Source organism: Taudactylus pleione, unplaced genomic scaffold, assembly GCF_031769625.1.
Source record: "Taudactylus pleione unplaced genomic scaffold, aTauple2 ptg000560l, whole genome shotgun sequence".
Classification (NCBI taxonomy): Eukaryota; Metazoa; Chordata; class Amphibia; order Anura; family Myobatrachidae; genus Taudactylus; species Taudactylus pleione.
In genome coordinates, this window is record NW_028284962.1 from 841,226 (window position 1) to 853,692 (window position 12,467).

At 46.9% G+C, this 12,467-nt stretch overlaps 1 protein-coding gene across 2 annotated transcripts in view; it reads left to right on the forward strand.

Annotated features, from left to right (window-relative positions):
* Positions 1-12,467, forward strand: part of BTBD2 (BTB domain containing 2) — a 53,983-nt gene that overhangs the window by 13,537 nt on the left and 27,979 nt on the right. For both annotated transcript variants that reach the window (XM_088452943.1, XM_088452944.1), the window contains exons 2-3: positions 293-412; positions 4,196-4,352. In XM_088452943.1, coding sequence (XP_088309069.1) covers positions 293-412; positions 4,196-4,352 — 277 coding nt within the window. The remainder of the gene's footprint in view (positions 1-292; positions 413-4,195; positions 4,353-12,467) is intronic.

The following is a 12,467-nucleotide window of genomic DNA, read 5'->3' on the forward strand; positions in this document are numbered from 1 at the left end:
GTTAATTAGCCTATATAAACAAGGACACCACTGTATCACACACTTCTGCCTGCCACCTCAGTAGGGTGCAAGCAAAAACCGCCGACGGCTATCGCACCCATATGGAGCAACAATTTAATTGTGAAAATATTTTAATTACTGTCTTTGTCTCTAAAATAATTAGTTTCTGGTAAATGTGGCATGCAGATTGAATGTGGCGTTTGCATGGCAATTTTTGATTATACAAGTTTGTTGTCTTCTAATCTTAATTGGATTTGGATGTGTTTTTAATAATCTTGTTTGTGTTTGTTAGGTTTGTTTTGGCAGTTGGAAGCGCAGTCTTTGATGCCATGTTTAATGGTGGCATGGCCACAACATCCACAGAAATTGAATTGCCAGATGTTGAACCTGCTGCTTTTCTTGCTTTGCTAAAGTAAGTTATTTTTACGACACCTTGTATATGGCTATTTAAAACGTTTCCTATTTTCATGTTAAAGTGCAGCATCTGTTCATATTTTAGAGACTTACAGATGTATCTTTATACATCTTTGCTGCAGTTGCGCTAAAATGCTCCTCTCAGCGCTTCATTTCTCGTGAGACTCTGCTAGTGCCGGGGTCTCTTCTTCTTTTTTTTTTTTTTTGCATCTTTTTTTTCCACCGAAAATACGTGTAAGTCACAATGTGATGCGAGTAGGACGCACCAGCAGACTGTTCTGATTATTTGATATGCGACACTTGTATATCTGAGTGTGACTTAAGCTGTCTACACACGAAACGACATATGTACCCAGCGATGCAACACACGACCTGGCTGCCGACGGGACGACATTGGGTGGTCCGTACACACTGGGCGATCCGTTGCCCAATCGCCTGATAGATATGCCGGCCCCGTTGCATAGCACTGCATGGGATTGTCAGCCGCATCGCCTGATTTTACTGCATGTACAAAAGATCATGCAATGCAGCTGATGACCCCACGGGAGCGCGCGCTGCACAATGTAGTGCGAACACATTGCACGATATTAACAGTTTGTCGTTCCGATGCATCAGAATTGGGCAAATTGTTAATTTCATGTAGTGTGTACCCAGCTTTGGTCTCTGAATCAAAAAAGCTGGGGCCACTATGTTAACAGATTTAAGAAAGTTCCTTTGTGGTTCCTATACAGACTCAGGTGCACAAAGATATACAAGTGTCACATATCAAATTAATTAACACAGTTTGCTGGTGCATCCTAGTCGCATTGTTTTGCGACTTAGATGCATTTTCGTCAAAAAAACTACACTAGCAGAGTCTCACGGGACCTGGCAGCTTACTCACCAGGCAAGTTGTGCTACGTGGCATATTGTGGCTAGATGTAAGGACACATCTGTAATTCTTGGCGATACCCAGCTGCTATGTTGGGTTGTGCATATCACTAACTCTTACAATGAGAGGGATTATTGCTATAATATAATATATAAAATTATTATAATATATGTTACTAATTGCAAAGTGCCTCTCCCTGAACATTGTGGGCGGCACTTTGCGGTCATCGCAGAAAATTGATTTCTCCTTACTGTCCTATTTACAAAAGCAGGTTTGTTTCTGAAGAAAATTCCTCAAATGGACACATTTTGTTTCTGTATAGCAGCCCTTCCCTCTGTGCATTATCATTATTTTGGAGACTTGTGCCATTGAGAGTGAGGGAGGGTATTAAGGGGCCTATTGCAACAAGTTTCCCTCCTACAATAAGGCTTGCTACACCAAGGGCGCTTGACCTACTGCCAGGAGTTGCAAGCTATTAATGCTATCATGCTGTATTAATCTTTTATAGTGTTCACGCTAGGGCAGGCAGGGTGCCTATCAGAAAAGGGCACTTTAGCGCATGCCCAAAAGCTTTGAATGGTCAATCAGAAAAGGGAGCGTGTCCTTTTGACGTGCACCCTTTTTATCACTGTCAGTTTCCAGTACTGACAGAGATGCTGGGCTGCCCCCAAGCTTTCTCCGCAGTGTGAATAAATGCCATGATTTAGCATTCCCACCAGACTACGGACAGGGCGCTCGGGGTGCCGGCAGGGAGCTTGTGTGCTCCTCGAAAAAGCAGCGAGACTGGCCGGGTGGGGCTCGGCCTTGTGACACGCCTCCAATTTGTCACACTTGGGAGCATGCCCAGCACTTACGGTGGTGCTGGACTTTCCGCAAGCTCTCCCTTCACGGTGAATAGATGTCTTGCATCTTTTACTACCTTGCAGGTCGCTGTGGTGGGGAAGGCTCAGGGCAAGCTGTTTTCGTGGGATGCCACTAAAAATGCAGGGCACATTTTGCCCTTTTTAAATTTTTCACCGGAACCTTCCCCCATCGCTGGACACATTCGGCCCACAGGTAGGGTAGGCTATTTCAGTGGGGCGCCGCCATAAGGACGGGGCGCATTTCAGTGCTTTCAAGTCGGCAGGGCGTGGCACCCTGCCGAAACACTAATCTTTATATACTTCCTAATACAACTAAGATTGCACTATAAATATAAAAAGTAAATTGAATAAAGGCTTAGGAAAAATGATAATGTACACTAAGAATTAGGCATTTTGTGGGTACTTGTGTACTTTGGGTTCTCTCTGCAATGAGTCCATAATTAATGTTTTTTAAATTGTACTTGTGTACGTTGCATACCGAAAGTTGTCCACACCTAAAGAAGAAAATTGTGCCCTCGCGGGCTCGCCACGCTTCGGGCTGGGTGGCTCGCTACGCTTGCGACAAGGTTATATTCCCCCTCTATGCCCACTTGGATGGTAGGGAATTATTCTGGACACTGGCTGATGACATCAGGCTCCTCTCCGTGAAGGGGATTTAGACATTACCATGATTGATGATGATGATAATGAGTGTAGGACACTTGGGTTCTCTCTGCAATGAGTTCGTAGAGTACACAAGTACCATTTTGTGTATTCAAATAATGGAAGTACTATGCACATATCCATATATAAAGAACAGATGCTAAAAATTACCCCCAAGGGATACGTCAAAAGGCAGTGGTACTGTGTAGCTTGTTAGTTTAAAGTAGGATACAGTGCTAAGACTGCTACAAAATATAGTACATGCATTTCCTAAATGTGTACACTGGCGCCAAAAAGCAGTGTTGTCTTGTCTGATGCTGCTCCTCCCCTGCCTTCACAGTGAGTGCCTGACTATACATTGTGAGTGTTTGCTGAAGAGTTTAATGAACCCTGATTTTCTGAGCATTCACAGTGATCTGAAAGCATCCTCAGCCTAATGGGCCATGAATTCCTTATCTGTGTGTGAGGTTTTGAGGACATTCTTTTTGCTAATATTAACAAATTTGTAACAGAAAAACTGTGGAAGTCCATGGGGTAGACATCCGTGTATAATAGGAAGCAGCAGGCTAAGCTCATAATGTCTTTTCTCTGACTTGCAATACTGCCGGTGTCTCCCATAATCTTCCAGTCTTTGACCCAAGCTAGTTAACCGATCCTAGAAGTGTTTTAACTGGAAAAGGAGTTTAAGCTTTTTGTTTGTTTTTCCCTCAATAAGTATGTCTGCCGAATTAAAACTGTCTCTGCAGGTCCATATGTGAACTATTCACATTAAGGGCCGAATTCAATTAGCTGTAGTTTTACAACAGCCCCTTTTCCTCGCGAGGTAAACTTGCAGCTAACGCATGTTAACCCATAGGCTCTGGAATAAGTGGGTTAACATGTTTGCAGCACCCGTGATCAGGGCACTTACCGTGGATCTCTGTTTGAGCCTCCTCCCAAGCTCAAACAGAAATCTGTGTTAAATGCAGCCTGTGGGATTGTAATTAAATAGTCCTGGCCGACCAATCAGCTCATTGTTCATTATCGTGGCTGATTGAATCCGGCACTTTGGCTCTTCATTGGCAGAAGTGCAATATCAACGCTCCAACCAACCCACTTATTAATCATCAGCGCTAACAGTAATATTGTGAATCTGATTATTTCTTGGGTCCAATGTTTTCATGTTTTACATTATTCTGAGTCATACTTAAAATTAGATCCATTATCTTTTTGGTACTTTAAATTTTTTTCGTCTTTAAGGCATCTCAGGTATAATAATGTATCATCGTTCTATGTTGTACACTTACTGTCACTCGTGTCACAAATGCATATTAGCACAAGGGCTATCTATTCCACATCTACAGATATATATATTTATATATATATTTTTATACATCCAAACTAATTTAAATTAATACTGTTTGAGGTTCCTGTATTCTGACGAGGTGCAGATTGGACCAGAGACAGTCATGACTACTCTGTACACTGCTAAGAAGTATGCAGTGCCAGCACTGGAGGCACATTGTGTGGAGTTTCTGAAGAAGAACCTAAGGGCTGATAATGCTTTCATGTTACTTACTCAGGTATGTGGAATGCAGTGTACTGATTAACAATAGGATGTCTGAGTCTGTGCATGCTTCTTTTCATGGAATTCCTCATTGACAATCCTGCAGACCACTCAATTCAGTGGAGAATCTCTAACCACTTCTTTCAGAAGGTTACTCTAAAATGCAGATGTGTACTTAATGTTGTGCACAAAATGTGATATTTCTTCTTCAGGGTCCATAGGGATCCACAGGGATTTCGTGGGGATAATGTGGTTGGCGTGATCCAGACAGCAAACAGCTAAGTTCTCAGCTCCCAGGAAGCCTCACGGTCGTCCTCCACATATACCCCGCCCCTGGCCACAGGCATTCAGTTGTTTGTTTGTGGCAGAATTCAGATGCACCTTTGAAACTGGATGCTCAGGCAGACATATGTACTGCGACTCTGTCTACCTCCGCAACACTAGTTAAGTCTCTAGTGATTTTGGCGGGTCACGGCAGAGCTTGCTAGCAGCGATGCTGGGGCCCTGACTGCAACTGGACGCACAGAGAATGTCTGGTAAGGCGATCCCTCGCTTATGGGGAATCGCGTGCGACAGTCCTTGCTTCCGGCGCTGGAGTCGCACCGGAAGCTGCTGCAGTGAGGGGTCGTCCACTCCCTTACTAGACCACCGGGGCCTTATCGTTTGATGTCGGGGATCAGCAGCAGACTCTTCTTTCATGAGGCCAGCGTACCCAGCCGGTTGATGCAGATTAGGGGAGGTAGGCTCTCCCTCGGCAACTCCGACCCAGATGCAGATACATCAAAGGTTTTCCCGCGTCTGGGTCGCTCCTCCTACCCTCCTTGTGCATATGAGACGCTCACAGTCCAGTATCTGTGCGCTGCTGAAGCGGTTTGGTCTCGGGAGGTTTTGGGTCAGTCTCCCTGTATACCTCTCCCCTGGGTCAGGTATATAGTGCTCTATATCATACCAAGCCTCTTATTTAAGTAGTTGATACAGGGTCTATGGCTACTTAATTACATATGCTTTGTATGTGGCTGTTTGATAGCTGCTGTGTTGATACTGCCTTTTTATTTTCTGACTGTCAGTTATAACTATCTCTGTTCTTTCTCCTCATCCCTCTGTTACAGGTGTGTGTGGGGGTTTTCCTTGGTACTTCACATTTACTTGTTTGTTTGTGAAAGCTGTCACATTACATTGCATTGTTACCTTTATAATTGATATGTCAAAAGGTAAAGGGAAACAGGGTGGAGGCCCCGGTGCTGGTTTCATGTAAATCCTGTTTGGCGAGCTTGTCCCCTCAGGACTTTATACAGGATGGTTTGTGTGCTGTTATAAAGAACCTCCTCACCCGTTCAGTATACCTGTACAGGAGCCATCTTGGGTGTCATCCTTGTCTCAGGTGATGATGCAGCTAGTGGATTGTTTGGCTGCTACTCCCACACTGCCTCCTTTAATGGGATACCCACAGCAGGCTATGTTTGCCCCTCCTATACAACCTTCCTGGGTGGATGTTTATGCCCACTCAAGTCAGAATATGGCTCAGTCGGCTGTTGCGAACAGACCGGTAGTCACTAAGGCGACTAAGCGGAGGTTACCTTTTTTTCTCCTTCATCCACTAGGGGACACTGGAGGACTTCAAGACAGTGGGGTATAGACGGTGCTGAGTGGAGCTAGGCACTTTAAATTTAATGAAGTGTGACTAGCTCCTCCCCTCTATACGCCCCTATAGGCCAGTATTAGTTTGTGCCCGAGTGGGAGCAGGTCACAAAAAAAGGATCTCTCCTGCTGGGGCTAGGATAGGTTTTAAAAAAAAAAAAAAAAAATTCCTAATCTGAGGACAGACAGGCAGTAACTGCAACTGCCTGTCTGCTACGCGGGACGCTGCCGGAGGGGACCCACTCGCCTGGGGTCCCCGACACCTGAGACCTCAGTCTTCAGTAGAGGGGGCCACATGCCGCTGCATGCAGCGCGCATTGTGGAGCCCCCCCAGTCAGAGCCAGCCGCCGGCAGCAACAGGAAGCCTCCACACGTCTCCCTGTGAGTACAGCTGGCTCCCTGATTAGCAGGGCAGCCAGCTTATTGCTACAGTAGGTTGCTCCTATACCGCGCTGGTGGCTCACACACCGGCGTGAGGTCTTAGTACAGCTGGCTCCCTGATTAGCAGGGCAGCCAGCTCAGCGCTTCAATAGGCGGCCCCACAGCGATCCGTGCCGGCGGCTCAGCCACCGGCGCGATGTTAGTACAGCTGGCTCCCTGATCAGCAGGGAAGCCAGCTTAGCGTGATCAGAGGCGGCTTCACATTCCACAGAGACGCGCCGACGGCAGCGCAGCCACCAGCGCGTCTGTGTCAGTACAGCTGGCTCCCTGATTAGCAGGGAAGCCGGCTTAGCGCTACAGAGGCGGCTTCCTGTATGCACCGGCTCCCTGACAAGCAGGGTAGCCGGTGTTTTCCCGGCATTAGGCGGCTCAGCAATACTGCACAGAGGCAGAATGTATGTGTGTGTGTCTATATATATATATATATATATATATATATATATATATATATATATATATATATATATATATATATATATATATATATATATATATATATATATATATATATATATACACACACACACACACACACTCTTATACTGGGTACACGCGCCAGTTTATAATAACGGCGCTAGAATGCTGGGGGGCGGAGCTTAGCTCTGACTTCCTCCTCCCTCCTCTCATCAGCCCCAGCGTGTCACTACATGCAGTTTGCTGGCGGCCATTACAGGGAGCGGCAGCGCTGGACAGCCTACACGGACCAGTATGTATCACAGCAGGGGTTTAGGCTGATGTAGACAGAGAGCATAATAATAATCTTTGCCTGGCACTGCTAGGAGCGCTGTGGTGGGCAAGTGTGACTGTCTCCAATCTCTCTGTACCCCAGTATACTCTGTTTTTCTTACCCTGTCACTTAACCTCTTGTGGTTTGTCTGGGGTCTGTATGTAGCATGACTGGCAGGTCTAAGGCTTCGTGAAAGTTATTTGCCTGCAAAAAGTGTGGAGTAAAATTTACACAGGGACAGTCATCTACCCTCCAGATTGTGTGACTGTTGTTATACGGATCAGCAATCTGCAGAGATGTCAGAACCACCGTCTTGGACGCAGGTTACATCTGTTATGTCCTCTCTCTCAGCTGAACTGGAGGCTTCTCGTAGAGAAAGAGAGGCTTATAGATCAGCTGCTACAGAGGAACCAGCATGGGTGAGATCCCTAGCTGTTTCTATGGAGGGGATTTCCAAAGCCATGACAATGGCGTCCGCTCCGCAGGTCTCTAAAAAGAGATTGTTACCCTCAGTCCTCCATTGGGATGACCCAGAGGAGGAGGATATGCCCGAATTAGAAGAGGGTGAATATGCCCCAGATTCGACTAAAGAGCCTCTGATCCTGAACAGGTATCAGAGGGAATAGAAGCCTTGATTGCTGCAATACGACAGGTATTGCATATACAGGAAGAGGACTCAGGTCCTGCAAAACAGTCTTTCTTTCTTAAGAAACAAAGACAAGCTACGGCTTTCCCTATATCTGAAGAGCTGGATTCCCTTCTAACGACAGCCTGGGAACATCCAGATAAAGTTTCAGATGTCCCGGCGTTTATTTTCTTTTTACCCTTTTCCAGCAGATAATAGAAAGGCTTGTGAAACTCCCCCCTACGGTAGATTCATCTGTATTGCGATTGTCAAAAAAGACTACACTCCCTGTTCCTGGAGTCACGTCTTTAAAGGACACGTCCGATCGGAGACTAGAGAGCACTCTTAAGTCCATTTAAACCGCTGCAGGGGTGACTCTTCGTCCAGCGATAGTTAGCTGCTGGACTAACAAGGCTATCGAAATTTGGACTAAGCAATTGGCGGACGGAATGAAGGATCAACTACCTATGGACGAACTCATTCCGTTAGCAGAACATATAGGTGAAGCGGCAGCTTACCTTGGAGAAGCGTCTGTGGATGTTTGTTCTATTGCCTCCAGAACTTCAGCTCTGGCAATTTCAGCACGGCGGGCGCTGTGGCTCAAAACTTGGCAGGCTGACGCGGAATCCAAAAAGGCTGTGGAAGCACTTCCTTTCACTGGACATGTACTATTCGGGGTAGAACTAGATAAATGGGTATCTCAGGCTACTGGAGGTAAATCCACTTTTCTACCGTCTGCAGCTCCTCCACCTAGACGATCTTACTCAGAACCTTCATTTCTGTCCTTTCGGGCCCCGGGTTGTTCACGTGGTCGTTTCAGAGGATCATCAACGTCCCGTGGTACCAGAGGTCGGGGTAGAACCGCAGCCACCAGAGGCTCGAGTCTACAGGAAGTTAAGTCCACTTCTAAACCCAGTGCATGACTGGCTTCCCGCTCACCTGGGGGACCCCAGAGTGGGAGCGCGTCTTCGGGACTTCAGAGAGGTCTGGATGGAAACCTGTGCGGACGCTTGGGTCCGAGATATAATAATTTGGGGCTACAAGCTAGACTTCCAACTGCAACCCCCGAATCGTTTTTTTACCACAGGTTTGCCAGTTTCCAACGACAGAAGTGTGGTCTTAGAGAAAGCAATAGACAGGCTTCTGTCCATGAAAGTGGTAATCCAAGTCCCCAGTCATCAGAGGGGAAAAGCATTTTACTCCAGTCTTTTTGTCGTTCCGAAGCCGGGCGGCTCGGTCAGACCCATTCTAAACTTAAAGGATCTCAATCCATACTTACGGATCTTCAATTCAAGATGGAGTCTCTTCAGTCGGTAATTGCAGGCTTGGAGGAGGGCGAGTTCATGGTATCTCTAGATACCAGGGACGCCTACCTGCACATTCCCATTTGGCCACCTCACCAGGCTTTCCTGAGATTCGCAGTTCGGGATTCATATCTCCAGTTTCAGGCCTTGCCCTTCGGCTTATCTTCGGCCCCACGGGTATTCACAAAGGTTATGGCTGTGGTGATGGGTCTCCTTCGGAAACAAGGAATCCCTATTCCGTACCTGGACGACCTACTCCTGAAGGCGAATTCCAAGGATCAACTATTACAGGACATCACCGTGACGCACAACCTCCTCATTCGTCATGGATGGATCCTGAATTTTCCCAAATCGCATCTGCAACCGACAGATTGCAGTTTCTAGGAATGATCATGGACAGTGTCCTAACGGGTGTTCCTTCCCCAGGACAAGATAACTTCCATTCAGGAGATGGTGAGGTTGGTCCTTCGACGTCGGCAGGTTTCGGTTCATGCATGTATCTGACTTCTGGGGAAGATGGGGGCAGCCTTCGAGGCTGTCCAGTATGGTCGTTTTCACTCCAGACCTTTTTTCAGCTAGATCTACTATAACAATGGTCGGGATCCCACCTGTTTCTTCACAAGAGAGTCCGGTTACAACCCAAGACTCGGATTTTCCTACTGTGGTGGCTAAACTCAGTTCACCTTACGGAGGGAAAGAGATTCAGGGAGTGGGATTGGACGCTTCTTACCACGGATGCGAGTCTAAGAGGCTGGGGGGCAGTAATTCTAGAGCATCACTTCCAGGGACGCTGGACAGCACAGGAAACGAGTCTTTCCAATCAACCTATTGGAATTAAGAGCAGTTTTGTATGCATTACGGACAGCATCTCACTTTTGAGCGGCCGAGCAGTCAGGATCCAGTCCGACAATGCCACAGCAGTGGCATACATAAACAAACAAGGAGGCACCAGAAGTCGTGCGGCCATGAAGGAAGTCAGCAAGATTCTGATCTGGGCGGAAAGCTACGCAAGGTTGATTTCGGCAATCTTCATTCCGGGTGTCGAAAATTGGGAGGCAGATTACCTCAGTCGTCAGGATGTACATCCAGGAGAATGGGCTCTACATCCACAGGTGTTTCAACAGCTGGTCCAACGGTGGGGTCTTCCGCAGGTCGACCTCATGGCATCCAGGCAGAACCATCAACTGCCCCTTTACTGCTCTCGAACAAGGGATCCACAAGCGGTGGCTGTGGATGCACTGTCAACACCATGGCGGTTCCAATTCATTTATCTATTTCCTCCATTTCCCCTTCTCCCTCGAATCCTTCAACGCATCAAGAGAAAACCGGCCAAGGTCCTGCTGATAGCTCCGGACTGGCCTCGCAGAGCTTGGTACTCCACATTCAGCTCCTGTTGGTAGACAATCCGTGGCCCTTACCACTCAGAGAGGATCTGCTCCTTCAGGGTCCTTTACTCTATCCAAACTTAAAGCAGCTACGTTTGACGACGTGGTTGTTGAAAGGGCCATCTTAAGACTTAAAGGGATACCTTCCAAGGTGATTCCTACGATGCTTAGAGCCAGGAAGGAAGTTACTTCCAAGCATTACCATCGTATTTGGAAGGCATATGTAACTTGGTGTGAACGTAGAGTTCTGCCTTCTACTGCGTTCAGTCTTCCCAGATTTCTGCTTTTTCTGCAAGCAGGTCTCTCAGCAGGCCTTCGTTTGGGATCTGTGAAGGTACAAATTTCAGCACTCTCGCTTTTCTTCCAAAAGAAATTGGCCTTCTTACCGGACGTGCAGACTTTTCTGTAGGGTGTGGTTAGATTACAACCACCCTTTGTTCCTTCTACAGCTCCATTGGACTTGGACTTCGTCCTGTCTTTCTTGCAGTCTTCGCTGTTCGAGCCTTTGGAGTCGGTGGAATTAAAGTATCTTTCATGGAAGGTGATACTTCTGCTGGATGTCGGAGCTGGGAGCTTTATCATGTCGTCCACCATATTTGATATTTCATGAGGATAGAGCTGAGCTACGCACCAGAATGGATTTTCTGCCTAAGGTGGTTTAGGCCGTCCACATCAATCAACCTATTGTGGTTCCGGTTCTTCCACAGGATTCTCCTTCTTGTAGATCCTTGGATGTGGTTAGAGCTCTTCGCATATATGTAGACAGGACGGCAGCCGTTCGCAAGACAGATACTCTCTTTTGTTTTGTATGCTGCTGCTCGTCCGGGTTGGCCAGCTTCCAAACAGACACTGGCTCGATGGATTCGTCTGACCATAGGACAGGCGTATATGGCCTCGTCTAGGGAACCTCCATCTTCCGTTACCGCACATTCCACTCGCTCGAGGCGTTTCTATGGAATCTCTATGCCGGGCAGCTACTTGGTCAGGACGGCATACTTTTTGTTCGGTTTTACAGATTTGACACCTTTGCGACTTCTGCAGCGCAATATGGTCGGTCTGTTTTGCAGGGTTCTCAGCGCTTTCCCACCCATGATGGGAGCTCTGGGACATCCCCACTATCTTGAAGTTCTCCAGTGTCCCCTAGTGGATGAAGGAGAAAACAGGATTTTGGTACTTACCAATAAATCCCTTTCTCCGATTCCACAGGGGACACTGGACGCCCACCCTGCGCTGTTCTTCCTGCCACACCTGTTATGCCTGTTGGCAACATGTTTGTCTAGGGTGATGTTATGAATGTTAGAAACATGTTTGTCGTCTCTTGTTTCATTGTTACTTTTCACCTTTCAGTTGTTATGTGTACTTTCGCCTCCTCCTCTCATGTCAATCTTTTTTCTCTGCTCCCCTCGGGCACGGTTCTAATACTGGCCTATAGGGGGGTATAGAGGGGAGGAGCTAGTCACACTTCATTTAAATTTAAAGTGCCTAGCTCCACTCAGCACCGTCTATACCCCACTGTCTTGAAGTCCTCCAGTGTCCCCTGTGGAATCGGAGAAAGGGATTTATCGGTATGTACCAAAATCTTGTTATCAGTCTGCTCAGCATATAGATTCAGACACATCATCGGAGGAATCATATGATGCGCTGGGCTCTTCTCCAGGGTCTAGCTCGGGAGAGGAGGACCGTCCTTCTACAGTGGATGTTCCTCCTTTTGGTGAGGGAGGTTAGATCAATCCTAAATATACAGGATGCTGAACTGGTTCCTAGAAAGAAGGCTCCATTGTTTAAACATCAGAAGGTGGTAAAAGCTGTGTTTCCTAACTCTAAGCAGCTCACTGAACTTATGGAAGAAGCATGGAGTAACCCAGATAAACACTTCCATGTTACGAAAAGATAAGCATCATTGTATCCTTTCCAAGCTTCTGAATGTAATAAGTGGGAAATCACTCCTTTTGGTGGATGCTCATGTGACACATTTAGTCAGGAATGCTACGTGGTTTATTCAGTCAGCATC